This window comes from Theropithecus gelada, chromosome 20 (genome assembly GCF_003255815.1).
Source record: "Theropithecus gelada isolate Dixy chromosome 20, Tgel_1.0, whole genome shotgun sequence".
In the NCBI taxonomy this organism is placed as follows: Eukaryota; Metazoa; Chordata; class Mammalia; order Primates; family Cercopithecidae; genus Theropithecus; species Theropithecus gelada.
In genome coordinates, this window is record NC_037688.1 from 59,572,004 (window position 1) to 59,591,804 (window position 19,801).

General features: G+C 43.8%; 1 protein-coding gene across 3 annotated transcripts in view; it reads right to left on the minus strand.

Annotated features, from left to right (window-relative positions):
- TNRC6A (trinucleotide repeat containing 6A) overlaps positions 1 to 19,801 on the minus strand; it is a 216,031-nt gene that overhangs the window by 95,262 nt on the left and 100,968 nt on the right. For 2 of the 3 annotated variants that reach the window (XM_025370329.1, XM_025370327.1), the window contains exons 1-2: positions 5,848 to 6,017; positions 5,390 to 5,437 (exon numbers count right to left, since the gene is read on the minus strand). The exons of the other annotated variant lie outside the window; for it this stretch is intronic. In XM_025370329.1, the coding sequence (XP_025226114.1) occupies positions 5,390 to 5,437; positions 5,848 to 5,852 (53 nt within the window). In that variant the 5' untranslated portion in view covers positions 5,853 to 6,017. Of the gene's footprint in view, positions 1 to 5,389; positions 5,438 to 5,847; positions 6,018 to 19,801 lie in introns of those variants that run through there. 3 annotated transcript variants of the gene reach the window in all.

A 19,801-nucleotide genomic window follows, 5' to 3' on the forward strand; every position in this document is an offset into this window, starting at 1 on the left:
CATTTCAGATGCCAGAAATCAAAAGAGCTTACAGAATGGCATTCTTTTTATGTTTATATTCAAATTTTCCACAGAGGGTTATTATACATTTTTAAATTAAGCTTACAGCTTGAGATTAATTTATTCTATCAAGTGATTTACCACCTATTTGCCAAATTAAGCTAGGAAAAAACCATATTAGGTTTGTGCATTAAAAATGGGCAAAAACCACAATTAACTTTTGCACTAACCGATAGCAATATGCATGTGCTGGCCTGCAAACCATATCACAGCAAAGCAAAAGAAAAGCTTAACCAAATCAGATTTTTTTTTTTTTTTCAGACAAAGGTTGATGAATTGCATGAGTGGGATCCACCTTAGCTACAGAGACCTAATGCCTTGGGGTTTTACTACTGCTGTCCTGGTCATTTCTTTTCTTTCTTTCGAAACAGAGTTTCACTCTGTTGCAGAGGCTGGAGTGCAATGGCACAATCTCGGCTCACTGCAACCTCCACCACTCAGGTTCAGATTCTCCTGTCTTAGCCTCCCAAGTAGCTGGGATTACAGGTGCATGCCACCACACCTGGTAATTTTTGTATTTTTAGTAGAGATGGGGTCTCACCATGTTGGCCAAGCTGGTCTTGAATTCCTGACCTCAAATGATCCACCTGCCTTGGCTCCCAAAGTGCTGGGACCGCACATGGCCTGTCCTAGTCATTTCTAATATAGCATTTGTCCCAGGCAAAAGCATCTCAGACAAGTGTCCCAGTTTAGATGCAACATTATATGGTATATATAGCACCTTTAACAACTTTTGTTGTATGATGACATACAGTTGGTTTATGGGGGGGACAAATCAGTATAACTTGAAGTTAACTTCTACTTTAAACACATTTAGTACATGATAGTAAAGTCATCGCAATGAACATATTGAGATAATGGCTTTCACTCTTTTAGGAAAAAAAGGACAAAACAAAATTATATTTTATCTATTGTGCAATATAAAATAAAATACTGCACAATGGGAATAGTGCTAGAATTAGAGTCAAAAGGCCTGTTTAAATCCCAGCTCTGTCACTTGATAGAGAGTATAAACTTGTGTTAAGTTACTGAATCTGTTTCAACCATAGCTTTCTCACTTGAGAAATGAAGAAGTGAGAATGCTGGCTGATCTCCATCTAAAGTCACAGTCCAGCTCTAAATATTCAATGATTCTATGATCCTGGCCTCCAAAATATTTTTTCAGACTAGACCAGTTGAGTTCTACAGGTCTAGACCAGTACTGACAGATTTTTTTTTTACAATTGCAAAATGCAACTTAGCATCTTCTCTCCCCGACCTCCTACTTCTGCTCTGACTTCTATTCTGTTCAGAGGTTGGGTCAAACTCTCATTCACCCAAGATGAAGGTCCCTATGTATTTTTAACTCCTCTGACACCTAATCAGCTGTCAAATCCCAGATTCTTAACTTCCTCAGCATCTTATACACTCATCTTTTTTTCCTTTCTCTCTTTTTTTTTTCTTTATTTTTAGACAGAGTTTCACTCTGTTGCCCAGGCTGGAACGTAGTGGCACAAACTCAGCTCACTGCAGCCTCAAACTCCTGGGCTCAAGCAACTTCCCACCTCAGCCTCCCAAGTAGCTGGGACTACAGGTGCACACCACCACACCCAGTTAATTTTTAAAAATTTTTTTGTAGAGGAAGGGTCTATCATGTTGCACAGGCTGGTCTCAAACTCCTGGGCTCAATCCTCCTGCCTTGGCCTCCCGAAGTGCTGGCATTACAGGTGTCAGCCACTGGGTCCAGCCTCACTCACCTCTCTTTGCCACTTCAATTCAGGCCTCCATCGCCTCTTGCCTAGATCACTAGTTTTCTCCCATAAATACACCTGGTTAGTAATTCCAGACGAGAAGATTATTCTATCACATCAGTACCCAACAAAAAGCATGCAATAGCTCCCATACCTAAAAATTTATGCACAAGTTCCTCAACCTGACATTCAAGAACCTCTACATCTGGCCTCAACCAGTTTGCTACAAATACCTTATATAACCTGAACTACACACTGCAATATCAAAATCTCCTATACTTTCTGGATTTTTGTGTCCTTACTACTTCTGTTGTTCTTACAGTGCCCTTTTCTCTGCCTTTCAAAATTGATTCTTTAAAGTTCAGTTATAATGGTATCGCCCTCACGTAGACATTATGGCTCCCATGATACTAACAGAATGTGACAATTTTAATGGCCAACTGTGAATTTTAAAATACAGTTTATCTATGATAGTAAACTACATTTATTACTTGTGCCAATGTTTAACTGGCACTTGCTACCAGCAGGCACACGGTCTTGAGGATTTGCAGCTTAGTAGAGTAAAAGGAGAATGGCAACACAGCTTTGAAATTCAGAAACCAGAGCTTCCAAACTGAGGATGTACATAATAGGGTCTGGGCTTCCATGTTAATAAAAATTTTTTTTTCTTTTTTCAGACAGTTTCACTCTGTCGAGCAGGCTGGAGTGCAGTGGCACGATCTAGGCTCTCTGCCTCCCGGGTTCAAGTGATTCTCCTGCCTCTGCCTCCCGAGTAGATGGGATTACAGGCGCACGCCACCATGCCCAACTAATTTTTGTATTTTTAGTAGAAATAGGGTTTCACTACGTTGGCCAGGCTGGTCTCGAACTCCTGACCTCAAGCAATCCACCTGCCTCAGCCTCCCAAAGTGCTGGGATTATAGGTGTGAGCCACAGCATTTGGCCAAAAGATGTTTAAATTAACTCAACATCTAAAAGTCGGGGGCTTTCACATTACAATTCCTAATGAAGATCTAGAGCAGTGGTTCTCAGCCAGGGTCGATTTTTGCGCCACACCCAGGGACATCTAGCAATATCTGAAAGCATTTTTGATTGTCACAATTGGGCAGGGTGTGCTACTGCGGATGCTGAACACCCTGTGATGCACAGAACAACCCTCACAATAGCAAATTATCTGGTCCAAAATGTCAAGTGCCCAGATTAAGAAACGGATCTAGAAGTACTGCATGCATCTGTGGGTTCTGCCTACCAAAAGAAATTTTCCAATTTTTCAAGTTCGAAGCCTAAAAAGTTACTCCAATTACCAGTGATATGGTCTCCTCCAAGTTACTTCACCACCTTATACCTCAAATTCTACATCTGCAAAATGGAGATAATACTACTACCTACCTCACAGGGTTTTTCAAGGATCAGATGAGTCCACGTAAAATCTTAGGAAAACTGTGCCAGGCACATAGTAAGCAATCAATAAATTTAACTACTTACTTCCCTGGCTTAGTGCCCAGTCCCGCATTTGAAATATCGAAAATGCTCAAAAAATGGTTACTCAATGAATACAATGCCTTGATTTCCTGGGGAGAGCACTAATGGGTAAAGACAGATACATACTTTTTTGTGAAAAAGCAAACACAGCTAAAGATGGAGTTGAAGGAAGCATCTGCCCACTTAATCACTTCTCTCCTTCCTCAGAACACTTTTAACCTGCACGAAATGCTCCCCCTCATTGGATCCTTAGTACACATTGCCTTACAATCTCTTTGATATTTGTTTTTCCTTTAATGCCTTCTGACCAACTGAATATCCTCAAGCACATGAATGGGCTGGTATCTTTTTGATTCCTACGTCATCTACCTAGTATTACTGTTATTTATGCACTTACGATAGTCTTTCTATTAGACTGTACATGCCCTCTGTGGACATGGACAGCACTTTACTCCTTTTTATGTAACCCAAAGGGCCTAACAGACCTCAGCAACTGGCTGGCCCAAGCCGCTCGTTTTATAGACTGGACAGAGAGGCTAAGTGACTTGCCAAGAGTCAAGGTCATATTGCAAGTAGCAGAGCTGGAATTCAAACTCTGATAAATAGCTAACCTAGAGACTCGAGTTCTACCTAATATTAAAATTATACCTGTGGTACAGACAATTTTTAATCAAGTACTAGAGCACCTTCATAGGAATTAAACTGATAGAGTTACCTGACAAAACAAAAATGGAAGAAGAAATAGACCTCTAAGCTCTGTTCTGCTGATACTACACTTTAATGGCTCAACCTGTTTTCTTTAATGTTTCCATATCTTAACATTTCCTTACTAGATTTTGACAATAAAATTTATGTAAATATACCACAAATAGTCAGTGATGTCAGACTTAATTTCCTTTAAATGATCCCATAATTATTTTGAGTAACAGAGAATCCCTTTCTGGGTAAACCAATGATGCCTATCCTTCACCATCTGAATATATTCTTTAACGATCACCTGAACAGATTAGTATCTTATGAAACTCAATAGACCAGCAATTTGGAACAATTCTACACGGTGCAAAATATTCAGACGATTTGAAATGTGAGTGTTAAAAACCCCAACGTAAACCTAAAACCTGCAATAATCAAGAGCAAACCACATTAAAACCTGAGATAACAGAAATTTTATTTTATTCTCAACAAGTGAAAAAAAAATAAGAAAATTAAAAAAAGCTATTCACGGATTTGGTTAACTGGCTAAGTTTCCCGAGTGTCCCAATATGATGCAAAAGAAAAAGGTGAATAAGAAAGAAAAAGACGGCAGGAAAGAAAATGAATGTGAAAAGGAGTTAAATACAGTACAATTCCTTGATGCTTAAGCAATTACAGCTCAATGAAGCTAAATATTTCCATTCCATAAAGACCTCGTTTTAAAAAAAAAAACAAAAATCCTCCCTTAGCGGTGATGCAAAAGCAGCAGGGCCCAAGAGGGCCCAACAGGAACGATAACCTCTTCTGGAGAAAAGATTTTTAATTATTTTACCAGCTGATAAAAAGAGCACACACCGAACACTGACAGAAATGGAGTTTCAAAGGAAAACAAAACGCAGCTTATGCTTGGTAAAGTTCAAGGACAAAACTGTTTCCAATGCAACAGAATCCGCCTGACTACAATGTGTTCGGGGGGGGTGGGGGGAAGAAAATGCGAACACATAGTATCTTTTTATAAAGACAACAATTTGAACTACAAAGTAATAACGGGGAAGCCAAAACAGTTTGACAGCCCGCCATAAGGGCCGCCTCAATCATGAGTCACACAATGCCTGCAACCATTTACAATAGTAATTAATGCACAAGTCCCCTAATTAAATTCTAAAAGGGTGAGAATGCTTTAACTAAGTTTACAAGAATTGCTTTGCGCTTTTTTTTTTTTTTTTTTTAAAGAAAGAAACACGCGTAATTACGCATCTCCCCGCAATCCCTCCAGTATTCCCCCCAGGCCGCTTCTCCCGAATGTCTGCTCTCTGGGTGCCGAAGAAAATGACACGGGGGAACTTCTCAACCCAGAAAGGGCGAATCGGAGTAGAAATACACGATTATCATGGGGCGGGAGATGGAAAGCTCGCCCATCTTACCTGCTAAGATTTCTTTCTACGTCTTTGGTAGCTTTAGCTTCCAATTCTCTGAAACAAAAAACAAAAACAAAAACAAAACAAAAACACACACACAAAAACGAGATGCGCGTGAAAACGGAGCTGCTGCGGCAGAGGCTCGCGCCGGGGCCGGATGGGGGAGGGGAGGGGACGGGGGGAGGGGGACTCACAAAGCTGCGGGGCTGCAGCCCGGACTGCGGTCCGGCGGCGCGGGCGAGGCGCAAAACCCGGCCCGGCCCCTGCGGCGCGGCGCGGCGCAGTGAGGCTCCCCCGGGCCGCCCGCCCGGCCTCCGCAGCAACGTAGCCTGCGCCCTCCCGCCGAGGCCCGAAGTCTCGGGGACGCCCGGCGCCGCCGCCTCCGCCGCCACCGCCGCGGTTGCGGGCCCTGCGGCAGCGCCCGCGGCTCCTCCCGCCCGGAGGGAGGCCCTCGTTCCGCTCACCTCATGTGTGTAAAGTGCACGAGCAAGTGGGGCGCGGCGAAGGAGGCTCGCGAGCCTCAAGCCCTCCGCAGCGCCGCGGGGAGAGGCCCGAGCCGCTGCACCAGCGCCATTTTCTACACCGACCCGCTGCCGCCGCCGCCGACACCGCCGCCGCCGCAGGCCCCAGACCGGAAGTGAATGCCCCACTCGGCAACCCCTTCCGGGGGCGCCGCGGCCACTGGCCCCCAAGATGGAGGCCCTAGCAACTGGACCCGCAGACGGGGCAGGTCCTTGGCAACCGCCCCGGCGTGGCACGCTGCACCCAGCCGGACCTCCCTGGGGGTCACAGCCTCCGAGGCGCCCCGCGGAGTGGCTGGGGGCCCTGCGGAGCCCCGAGCCCAACCTTTTTCGGTGCGGCCGGCTCCGGTCTGACCGAGAAGGAGGGGAGTCCCTCCCCTCCTCCTTCTTTGCTGCGACACAAGTTTCCTACCCGCCGCCCGGCCCCTCCCCCACTGACACACGCCAAAAAAAAAACAATTGCCTAAAACGCAAATCCTACCCCAACCTCAGCCTGATGAGCCCGCGCTGCTTTTGAATTCAGCCACTTATAATTATTTTTGACCTTGGGTCAGTTATTTAACCTCTCTGCTTCTCTTTTCCTCCTCAGGTAAAGAATGCATACCTGAGGCGGGTTGTGAGGCTTAAAAGCGATTTTTATCCACCGACCTTTGACTCAGCAGTTCCGCCTGCACGGATTTTCTGCTCAGGAAATAATTCTGGGTATCTGCAAATATTTCACCATCGAGATACTAAGCTGTGGTATTGATGATGGTGAAAAATTGTAAACAGCCAAAATGTCCAGCGCTACTAGATGGCTTCGAAGACAGCTACTGGCATGTATTAGGACACTGTAAAAATGATGTGGAGGAATAATCCCGGCATGAGGGAAATGGTTGCAATAGAATACGTGAAAAAGCAGGTTCCAAAGTAGCTCACACAGTAAGAAACACCTTAGTGCAGACACAGCAAGATACATACATGTAGATACACTACGATATGTATATATGTAGACACAGATGCATATGTGTACATTAAAAGTATACATGTATACCTACATGTAGATAAAATAAGACATACATATCTGCAGGTAGATACAATATATAATACATGTAGATACCGTAAGATACATATTTTCACTTGCATGTGTTCTTTCCAACCTTTCATCATGCTTTTTCTTCTAATTTAAAGATAATTCCTCCTCTGTGCTTAAAATCTATAACCTTTATACTTTCTCAGAAACCCCACTCTGGATCATCCCATTCTCCTTTTTCTAACCTAAGTCCTTCAACTGGCTTTATTTTTTTATTTTTATTTTGTTATTATTATTATTATTATTTTTAAGGCAGAGTCTTGCTCTGTCTCTCAGGCTGGAGTGCAGTGGCACGATCTCCGCTCACCGCAACCTCCGCCTCCTGGGTTCAAGCAATTCTTCTGCCTCAGCCTCCTGAGTAGCTGGGATTACAGACGCACACCACTGCACCAGGCTAATTTTTGTATTTTTAGTGATGACGGGGTTTTGCCATGTTGGCCAGGCTGGTCTTGAACTCCTGACCTCGGGTGATCGCCCAGCCTCAACTGGCTTTACAACATGCTTGAATCTCTCCCATTAAAACAAACAAAACTTCCTTAGACATACTGGGTTCCTATCCTCTCCGAGAGGATAAGCTAGTGAGTGAATGCACAGTCATGAAACATATGCACCAAAATGTTAACTGATGATGACTTTTTTCCTTTTCTTCTTTTACTGTATCTTTTTTGTTGTGTTTTGCAATGAGCATGTAAAAAACACTTTTTTAAAAAAAAATCAGGTTTACAAAATGTAAAATGTAGTGGGCACCGAATAAATGCTAGTGACTTTCCTTTTCCCGCTATCATCCCTGAGGTTCACTTACCTATACTCATATTTGTTTTTCTTTCGTAATCCTTTCCACTTAAAATGTTTAAAAAGTTACTAAGGTATTTCATTAGAAGTTTAAAAATATGAACATATACTTATGGCACAATATGCTTTTGTACCAGGTTTAGGAATAATTTTTCACAACAGCATAAGGCAATGAAAACAGTCATGTTTATCAACATTTGCACAGCTGTTGAGATTGGCTGATTTTTTTATTAGACTTTTTTAGGTTTTAATAACTCAGTGATTCTTAATTGGGACAATGTTGCCCGCCATCCCTACCCCTGGGGACATTTAGCAATGAACTTTTTGGTTGTCACACTGGCTGCTACCGATTGGTATCTAATAGCTACAGACCAGGGATTCTGTTAAATATTCTACGATGCGTAGGACAGTCCCCTACAACACTGGAGTATCTGAACCAAAATGCCAATAGCACCAAGGTTGAGAAAGCCTGGAACTAATTCCCAGCTCCAGAGAAGCTAATAAGATGTGATTTCTTGGCCTGGTGCAGTGGCTCACGCACTCTGGGAGGCCGAAGTGGGCGGATCATCTGAGACCAGCCTGGCCGACATGATGAAACCTGGCCTCTACTAAAAATAAAAACTTAGCCAGGCATACTGACGCATGCCTGTAATCCCAGCTAATCGGGAGGCTGAGGCAGGAGAATCGCTTGAACCCAGGAGGCGGAGGTTGCAGTGAGCTGAGATCACGCCATTGCACTCCAGCCTGAGCAACAAGAGTGAAACTCTGTCTTGGGGGGGGAAAAAAAAGATGTGATTTCCAGAAGGTTTGTCGACAGTGATTGGACGTCCCATCTGAGCCTTCCTGGGCTGCGGTGTAGAGTGTTCTATATGAGGTCATGCTAGTCACTTTTAAATTATCTCTTACTTAAACTTGGTTCATACATCAAAAAAAAAAAAAAAATGACAATACGAGATCAGCACTGATTCCTTATGTGGGACCCATTAAGGGATCTTTTCCTGTTACTATCTTTTCTTTTTACTAAATAATCATTCTCTCTACTGAGTATTTCCCATCACCATACAAACTCATTAAAAAGTAAAAAGCCCAAACCTCCCTTGATGCATCATTCCTCTCCAGCTCCATTTTTCTGCTCTTGTTCCCAACAATGCTTTCTTGGGAAAGTGTTCAGCACAAGCACCTTCACTGGCTCTCCTCCGTCTCCCAGCAATCTTTAACCTGATATCCCCTTCCCTCCTCCAAAACTGCTCTTGTGAAGGTCGCAAGTGACTTTGAGGGTACCAGACTCAATGGAAATATGTCTGTCTTCATCTTGATTTACTTCTTAGCTACATTTGCCACAACCTAACCCTCCCTCCTTCTTAAGAGAATCTCTTTGGTAGGCCATCTTAACATTATATTCTTCTGGAGTTCTTTTTACCTTTCTAGCCTTTTCTTTTCTTTTTTTGGTATGTTTTGCTAGCATCTTCTGTTTTATATCAAATAAATGTTGGAGATGGAGATCCCCCCACTCCCAAGGCTGTGTTCCAGACTTCTGTTCTTCCCCCTTCTCTACTGTCTCTTTAGGATGGGTAATCTCATTTATTCTGTTGTATTTAACTACTCTCTGAATGCAGATGACTTGAAAATTTAAACCTTAACCCTTGTCTCACCTGTGTACCCTTGAATGCCAAAATGACAATTCATTCACACAATATTTATTGAGCACCTACTATGTGCGTGCCAGGCACTGTGCTAGGACTGCCTTCAACGCAGACAGATTTTTTTTTTTTTTTTTTTTTTTGAGACGAAGTCTCGCTCTGTCGCCCAGGCAGGAGTGCAGTGGTGCAATCTCGGCTCACTGCAAGCTCCGCCTCCTGAGTTCACACCATTCTCCTGCCTCAGTCTCCGGAGTAGCTGGGACTACGGGTGCCCACCACCATGCCCGGCTGATTTTTTGTATTTTCGGTAGAGAAAGGGTTTCACCGTGTTAGCCAGGATGGTCTCGATTTCCTGACCTTGTGATTCGCCCGCCTCGGCCTCCCAAAGTGCTGGGATTACAGGTGTGAGCCACCACGCCCAGTCTTTTTTTTTTTTTAGACATAGTCTCATTCCATCACCCAGGCTGGAGTGCAGTGGCATGATCTCAGATCACTGCAATCTCTGTCCCCTGTGTTCAAGCGACTCCCTTGCTTCAGCCTCTCCAGTAGCTAGGATTACAGACTGTGCCACCACATCTGGCTAATTTTTGTATTTTTAGTAGAGATGGGGTTTTTACCATGTTGGCTAGGTTGGTCTCAAACTCCTGACCTCAAGTGATTCATCTGCTTCGGCCTCCCAAAGTGCTGGGATTACAGGCATGAGCCACTGTGCCTGGCCGATTTTTTTTTTTTCTTAAGCAAACAAAAAGTGTATAATTACAAACTATGGCAAGTGCACAGAAGGATAGGAATGTTGCTCTAAGAAAGTGTAAAACAAGGGAACACCACATTGACTATGCAACAAAGAACGTTTCTTTGAAAATGTAAAGCTTCACCTGAGAATGGAGAGAGGAGCTGGGGAGCAGCAGAGGAGCGGGTCTGAGGCTGGAGGGTTACGTTTATGATTACATTTGTGGGTTATCAGTGCGGAGGGAAACAGGCTTCATACTGTATTTGGCTTTGAATCTGCCTGACTGAGGCAAATGGATTGCTGGAGCTCAGGAGTTCGAGATCAGCCTGGGCAACATGGCAAAACCTCATCTCTAGTAAAAATACAAAAATTAACCAGGTGGCGTGGTGTGCATCTGTAATCCCAGCTGCTGGGATTACAGAGCCTGGGCCGGGGGGTAGGTTGCAGTAAGCCAAGGTAATGCCACTGTACTCCAGTCTGGGTGACAGAGTGAGACCTTTTCTCAATAAATAAATGAATCTGCTAATGTTGTCATTTTCATTTTACTTGCATCAATCCATTAGGAATGGAACCAGAAACAAGGTCCTATAAAGAGAAACAGGCTGTACAAATTTAATTTTAAATAAGCCCTTTTTCTCCATTTGTCTTTGTTCCTATGGCTTTTGAAGCTATCAGGACATAAATGTTCTCTAACTTCTCCTCCTTCTCTTACTGAGAAGGGCAAATGATGAGTCGAATACTTTGGAAATTACGTACTTGAAAGAAAAGATTTTGTTTTCCTCCCAAGGCTTTACCAAACACCATTGTGAGATATATAAGTATATTTTTAGGCAAGGTTCGTGCATAATATTTTTAAATTTTAGATTTTTTTCACAATTATGTATAAATATGAACATGGATATGAGTTCCTGGAGAGAATGTACTTATTTATTTGTTTGTTTGTTTGTTTATTTATTTATTTATTTATTTTAACAAGGTCTCGCTCTGTTGCCCTGGCTGGAGTGCGGTGGCACAATCTCAGCTCACTGCAACCTCCACCTCCTGGGCTTAAGTGATCCTCCCACCTCAGCCTCAAGTAGCTGAGGCTACAGGCACAAACCACTGCACCTGGCTACTTCTTGTATTTTTTATAGAGATGGGGTTTCACCATGTTGCCCAGGCTGGCCTCGAACTCCTGAGCTCAGGTGATCCACCTGCCTCAGCCTCCCAAAGTGCTGGGATTACAGGCGTGAGCCACCGTGGACAGCCAAGTGTATTTATCTTATTTAACTAAAATGTATTTGGAAGTTAATATATGCCAGTCAGGCTCTTTTCTAAGTGCTTCACAAATATTAAAATTAATTATTAATTGTTGTTTTCACATAGCCATGTGAGATAGAAATATTACCCCCACTTAGCAGATGAGGGTAATTAACTTGCTCAATGTCATATTAAAATAGTAAATGATAAAACAAGCAACCAACCAAGTGATTTGCTTCCAGAGTCCGCTATGTTGCAGAACTGTTTTTCTTAACCGTATTAGATCCTACACGCCTTTTGATAACAAATGTTTTGTAACACCACCTCTTTCTATCCCAACATGATAATCATGGATAATTATGTCTTAATTTACCTAAGACATAATTTCAAAATACGTGCATATTGACATCTCTGATATAAAATAGAAATAAAAGTAACCATAATAAAATAAAATGTCTTTCATTATGTAAATGTTTGGAAATGGTCTACACTAGAAGACACAGTGGGATAACTAGGTATCAACACCTATGTGTAGTATCATTACTACAAATAGTCACAGCAGTGATTAATTGATTACTCACACACCAAGAACTGTAGTTATGTTGGAGATGTCATTTTTCTGCAGTGGAGAACAACTCTCAGTCAAGTTCTGAACAAACAGAAAACAGTTCTCTCTCAATGTATGTGATAATTGCATTACTGGAAATTTTGCAATAATTAAAATGGAACAACAAAAAAAGTTAGGTACTCAGATAATTATAAACATCCCTTTTACCTATGTGAATGGCCAGTCAGGGGGGAATTCCTCGTTTTGTGGAATTAACTCTGTTCAGCATCCACAACTCCTAGCCACCGACTTTCTTTTTTTTTTTCTTGACAGAGTCTTGCTCTGTCACCCAGGCTGGAGTGCAGTGGCGCGATCTCGGCTCACTGCAACCTCCACCTTGCGAGCGATTCTCCTATCTCAGCCCCCCAAGTAGCTGAGATTACAAGCGCATGCCACCACACTCAGCTAATTTTTGTATTTTTAGTAGAGACAGGGTTTCGCCATGTTGGCTAGGCTTGTCTTGAACCCCTGACCTCAGGTGATCCTCCTGCTTCAGCCTCCCAGAGTGCTAGGATTACAGGCGTGAGCCACTGCGCCCTGCCGCCACGGACTCTTAATAGCACACATCTCCCCTCAACCAAAAACGCTTCAGCCATTTCCCCCAAACCCTCTGGGGAGTGGAGGTGAAGTGTTACTTACTGAGAACCATTGCTGTGGAGGATGAGAAGAGCCAAGGAATGAATCCTGGAAAATCTGATACTGTAATGAAGAAACCAGCAAGGCAAGAGAGAAACAGGATGATTGTGGCATAATGGGCCCACGTAATATCTCCTGGGTATTTCAGGCTGACACGTCAAAATTTAGCCTCCTCATTCCTCCCCTGACCCAACCAACATCCTACATGGACCTGACCCTTTCCCAGTTTTCCCCCAGTTCGTTAATAACACCACTAGTCACTTAGCTGCCCCAGCCAGAAACCTAAGCGTTAGTTCTGACTCTTCCCTGCCTCTCATGCAATGTATCAGCAAGTCATCTGGTCTCTAATCTGCTTTCTTTGTCTTCTCTCCCTCTGTTTCTCCACTGCCATCCCATAGAACACCCTGAAAATTCCAAAGATTCATTCTCTTTGCCTCTTTTTTGTTGTTGTGGTATAATTCGTATACAATAAAAGTCACACTTTATTTAAGAGTTGGGTCTTGGCAAGGCACAGTGGCTCACACCTGTAATCCCAGTACTTTGGGAGGCCGAGCCAGGTGGATCATTTGGGGTCAGAAGTTCAAAGCCAGCCTGGCCAACATGATGAGACCCCGTCTTCACTAAAAATACAAAAATTAGCCGGATGTGGTGGCGGGTGCCTGTAATCCCAGCTACTTGAGAGGCTGACGTAGGAGAATCACTTGAACCTGAGAGCTGGAGGTTGCAGTGAGTCAAGATTGTGCCACTGCACTCCAGCCTGAGTGACAGAGACTCTGTTTCTAAATAAATAAATATTTGAGGTCTTGTTCTGTCACCCAGGCTAGAGTGTTGTGGCACAATCATAGCTCGTCGCAGCCTCAAACTCCTGGGCTCAAGGGATCCTCCCATCTCAGCTTCCCAAAGAGCAAGAATGACAGGTATGTGTCACCACACTCAGCTAATTTTTTATTACTTTTTATAGAGATGGGGTCTCGCTATGTTGCTCAGGCTGGTCTTCAATGCCTGGCCTCTAATGATCCTCCCACCTTGGCCTCCCAAAGCACTGGGGTTATAGGTATACTCACACATTTAAAGTGAAAAATGTAATGCATTTTGACCAATAAATATACCCATGTAGCCATTACCACAGTCACTATATAGAACACTTTTAGCACTCTAGAAAATTCCCTTGTGCCCCTTCTCAGTGACTCACCTGTTCTCCTCCCACATACACCTACCACCAGGAAACCACTTTTCTGATTCACATCACCACAAATTAGTGCTGTCTGTTTTAGATCCTCATATAAATGAAGTCATACTGTGTATATTCTTTTGGGCTTGACTTCTCTTGCTCAACATGCCTGTGAGAGTCATTCACATGATTGCATGTATTAAGTTCGTTCCTCTTTATTGCTGCCAAGTATTCTTTTGAATGGATATACCACGGTTTGTTTACTCATCCTTTTGTTTTAAAATAATAATAATAATAGTTGTTTCTATTATCATTTTGATACAGGGTCTCACTCTGTCACCCAGATTGTAGTGCAGTAGTGCCATCCAGCTCACTGTACCTCCACTTTCCAGGCTGAAGCCATCCTCCCACCTCAGCCTCATGAGTAGCTGGGACCAAAGGCATATGCCACCAGGCTGGGCTAATTTTTGTATTTTTTGTAGAGTTGGGGTTTTGCCATGTTGTCCAGGCTGGTCTCAAACTCTTTGGGCTCAAGCAGTCCACCTGCCTCAGCCTCCCAAAGTGCTGGGATTACAGGCATGAGCCACCACACCCAGCCTCTTCCTTGTGTTAATTGACATTTGGGTTGTTTCCAGTTTGGGGCTATTATGAGTAAATCTGGTATGAACAGTTCTTGTACAAGTCTATTTTTGTGGACAGTGGGCATGTGTTTCTATTTCTCTTGGATAAATACCCAGAAATAGAATTACTGGATCACAAGGTAAGTGTATATTTGACTATATAAGAAACTAGAAAACATGTCTAAAATAGTTGTACCCAGTTGTATCTCAACCTCGTCAAGAGTTCTAGTTGCTGCCCCTCCTCAACAGCTTTGCAGCTGTTCATTCTTAGCCCGTCGAAACCATTCTCCATACCGCAGCCTTAATTCTTTTTTTTTCTTTTGAGATGAAATTTTGCTCTTCTTGCCCAGGCTGGAGTGCAAAGTGCAATGGCATGATCTTGGCTCACTACAACCTCCGCCTCCCGCGTTCAAGCAATTCTCCCTGCCTCAGCCTCCTGAGTAGCTGGGATTATAGGAGCCTGCCACCATTACAGGAGCCTGCCACCACGCTTGGCTAATTTTTTTTTTTTTTTTTGTATTTTCTGTAGGGACGGGCTTTCACCATGTTGACCAGGCTGGTCTCGAACTCCTGACTTCAGGCGATCCACCAGCCTTGGCCTCCCAAAGCACAGGGATTACAAGTGTGAGCCACCACACCTGGCCTCTTTTTCTTTTTTTGAGACAAGGTCTAGCTGTGTAACCCAGACGGGAGTACGGTGGTTGGATCACAGCTCAGTGCAGCCTCCAACTCCCAGGCTTTAGTGATCCTCCTGCCTCAGCCTCCTGAGTAGCTGGGACTACAGATGTGAGCTGCCATGCCTGGCTAATGTTCATTATTATTATTATTATTATTATTATTATTTGTAGACAGGGCCTTGCTATGTTGGCCAGACTGTTAATTTTTCTGAAAATGAAAGCCGGATCATCTTCTTTTCTGCTTAAAATAGCAGAAAGGATTTCCAGGGCTCTCTGTTTAAAGCCTGAAACCTTTAACATGTTCTATAACATCTCCCTGATGTTATCTTATCGTCATTCTCTCTTGCCTGCCATGCCTCAGACATGCTTGCTCCTCCCCATCTTTCCCCTCTCAACCCAGACGTAACTTCCCCAGGACTTTCCTGACCAGCACCTGCCTTGACTCAAAAGGTCTCCCTCCCAGTTACATATTCCAAAGACATCCTCTACACCCTCATAGCATTAATCACATTTCTAATGAAATGTTACTGTTGCTTGTTTAAATTTTTGTTTTGTTTTTTGAGACAAGATCTTATTCTGTTGCCTGAGCTGGAGTGCAATGGTGCAATTATAGCTCACTGCAGCCTTGAACTCCTGGGCTCAAGTGATCCTCCTGCCCCAGTCTCCTGAGTTGCTGGGACTACAGACTCACACCATCACACTCAACTAATTTTTACTTTTATTTTATTTATTTATTTTTTGAGACAGGGTCTCATTCTATCACCCAGGCTAGACTGCAGTGGCATGATCGCAGCTCACTGCAACCTCTGCCTCCCAGGTTCAATGATTCTCACATCTCAGCCTCCTGAGTAGCTGGGATTACAGGGATCTGCCACCACGCTCGGCTGATTTTTATATTTTTAGTAGAGATGGGGTTTCGCTATGTTGGCCAGGCTGGTCTTGAACTCCTGACCTCAGGTGATCTACGCACCTCCCAAAGTGTTGGGATTACAAGCGTGAGCCAGCATGCCTGGCACCAACTAATTTTTAAAATTTTTCATAAAGATAGGATCTCCCTATCTTGCCCAGTCTCAAACTCCTGAACTCCTGAGCCTAAATGATCTCACCTGGGCCTCCCTAAGTCCTATGATTACAAGTGTCTGTCACTGCCCCTGGCTTTGTTTAATCTTTGGTTTTCCTGATTTTTTTGTAAGTGCCAGGAGAGCAAAGGCCACATCTGCCTGTTCATCAGTACATTTCCACCTCTAGCACAATGCCTAGTACATATTAGGCCCTCAATAATACTTATTAAATGAATAAATAATTTTCCACAGTCTGCTTATCTCTTTTTCTTTTCCTTTCCTTTATTTTTTAATTTTATTTTTTTGAGACAGAGTCTCGCTCTGTCACCCAGGCTGGAATGCAGTGATGCAATCTTGGCTCACTGCAACCTCCGCCTCCTGGGTTCAAGCGATTCTGCCTGCCTCAGACTCCCAAGTAGCTGGGATTACAGGCGCCCACCACCATGCCCGGCTAATTTTGGTATTTTTAGTAGATACAGGGTTTCACCATATTGAACAGGCTGGTCTCAAAGTCCTGACCTCAGGTAATCCACCCACCTCAGCCTCCCAAAGTGCTGGGATTATAGGTGTGAGCTACTGCACCCGGCCTGCTTATCTCTCTCTATCCAGAAATCCACATCACCACCAAAGAGGTCTTTCTAACTAGTTAATCTGTTAAGGTCCTGCTGGTGCTATGAATTCTTTTTTTTTTTTTTTTTGAGATGGAGTCTCGCTCTGTAGCCCAGGCTGGAGTGCAGTGGTGCGATCTCTGCTCAAGGCAAGCTCCGCCTCCTATGTTCATGCCATTCTCCTGCCTCAGCGCCCCGAGTAGCTGGGACTACAGGTGCCCGCTAATACAAAATTACCACGCCCAGCTAATTTTTTTGCATTTTTAGTAGAGACGGGGTTTCACCGTGTTAACCAGGATGGTCTCAATCTCCTGACCTCGTGATCCGCCCGCCTCAGCCTCCCAAAGTGCTGGGATTACACGTGTGAGCCAACGCGCCCAGCCTATGAATTCTTGAATGGCTATATTCTGTAGAATTCTACCTGAAACTCCTTGTGTAGCGTAAAAGATTCTTCAAGAACTCTTGCTACCTAGCCTGCCATATTTCTGACAATCCCTATATTGTGCTTCAGCAATAGTGAATTATTACTTGTGTTTTTCAAAGCCTCTATGACTTGAACATGTTATTTCCTCTGAATGGAAGTCCTCTCCTATTATGTCTACCTAACAAACTCCTGCTTCAAAGCTCAGTTCAAATGCTACCTCCCTTGGTAAGCCTGCCCTGAAATGCTCTGGATCTTGTAAGAATATAGATGTGAGTCAAGTACCAATAGTAATGTAGCTATCATTCTTGCCCCCTCCTATTCAGGTGGAAACATAGCCCTCTGAAAAGAACGCGTTAAGCATTTAGGGCTGGAATCTCTCTCACGCGATAACTCATTTTATCCAGGCAGTGCCAGCAGAGAATGCTTCCGGGAGTGGAGACTTGTCTGCTGCATTCAGTGTTGTATTCTCCAGTACCTAGAGTAGTGCCTGGGAAATATTAAGCTTGGAATTCATATTTGTTGAATACGAAGAATGAACGGGCTGACCGTGGGGGCACATGCCTGTAGTCCCAGCACTTTGGGAGGCTGAGGTGGGCAGATCATCAGAGGTCAGGAGTTCGAGACCAGTCTGGCCAACATGGAAAACCCTGTCTCTACTAAAAATACAAAATTAGCTGGGCGTGGTAGCACACGCCTATAATCCAGCTACTTGGGAGGCTGAGGCTGAGGCAGGAGAATTGCTTGAACCCAGGAGGCGGAGGTTGCAGTGAGCCGAGGTGGCACCATTGCACTCCAGCCTGGGTGACAGAGCAAAACCCCTTCTCAAAAAAAAAAAGAAAAAAAAAGAAAAAAAGGATGAACATTATCTTTCTTTCTTCCAAGAAGTTTAATGACATGACAACAAGCATCACTGTTCTCTAGTTTGTTAACCTGTTCGTTAACATCATGACTGCCAGCAAGAATTGGATTCTCCTAGACTTCTGCATGGTCTCTGGGATCTGGGATCTCCCGGGTTTTGCTTTATCTGACGAATGCAAAGAACATTCTTTCCATGATGCTCTGGCCTGCCGCCAGATCCAGCAGACACATTCATTGTTTCACTGAGGATAAAGTGGACGCTTCTGCCTCTTATTAGGTCCTTCGGATATTCATTGCTAAAATAATCATTTGTTGCTTCCCTATTTTTTCTGATAATGGTGCCCAGCTTTTCCTTAGAGGCTGTGCTCCTTGCTCTCAGCCTATGAACTTTGGTGGAGAAATGCTACATTAAGCATTCTTGTATTTAATGATTCTTATACTCACTGACTAAGTTAAAATAACTTGGACATTAAAATAAATAATGAGGCCAGGGGCAGTGACTCATGCCTGTAGTCCTAGCTACTCAGGAGGCTGGTCAGGGGGTTCACTTGAGTCCGGGAGATCAAGGCTGCAGGGAGCCGTGAATGTACCACTGCACTCCAGCCCTGGGCAATATTGTGAGGCCCTGTTTCAATAAATAAATAAATGTTAGCAATTATTACAATAACATAGGAAACTGTGTCTATACAGAGAGAAATAAATGTATTTATTAATCAGTTCATTTATTCATTCATTCAAGTTTTCTTTTTCTTTTTCTTTTTTTTTTTTTGAGATGGAATCTTGCTCTGTCGCCAGGCTGGAGTGCAGTGGCACGATCTCGGCTCACTGCAACCTCTGTCCCCGGGTTCAAGTGATCCTCCTGCCTCAGCCTTCTGAGTAGCAGGACTGCAGGTGTGCACCATTGTGCCGAGCAAATTTTTGGTATTTTTCATAGAGACAGGGTTTCACCATGTCTGCCAGGATGGTCTCTTATCGCTTGACCTCGTGATCCACCCGTCTCAGCCTCCCAAAGTGCTGGGATTCCAGGTGTGAGCCACTGCGCCCAGCCCATTCATTATATGTTTGATGAGGAGTAAGAGCTTCTGTTTCCAGCCACCATGAAGTAACTGGAACTGTATTTACCCCTCCCTCCTGAAATAGCTAAAAATACAGACAAAATTTATGAAACAACTGTTTTCAAAACGTTAGACATCAAGCAAAGGAGGACAGTGAACCCCAAGAGATGGGAAAGAAATGAGGTGGACCCAATGGTTGCCCTAGATTATTGCTTGAGGTGAGTTTCCAGGCACTGGTACGGTGGCACAGGAAGGGAAAACCCAAGCACAGTGGACTTCTTGAGTTGAAGCAATGTAGCTCAGTGTCTGTAGAGACCAAGGTGACTAGAGTTTGCAGGTCAGAGTACCAAAGAGGAGAGAACCACACAAATAGAGAACTCCAGAGATCTGTGGATGGTCATGCTTGGGTCTTTAGCTAAAAACTGTGTAGTACATACATGTCATAAAACTAATCAGGAATGGGCCAGGCACAGTGGCTCACGCCTATACTCTCAGCACTTTGGGAGGCTGAGGTGGGCAGATCACTTGAGGCCAAGAGTTTGAGACCAGCCTGGCCAACATGGGGAAACCCTGTCTCTACTAAAAATACAAAAAAATTTAGCCGGGCCTGGTGGCATGTGCCTGTAGTCCCAGCTACTTGGGAGGCAGAGGCAGAAGAATCACTTGAATCCGGGAGGTAGAGGTTGCAGTGAGCCAAGATCATGCCA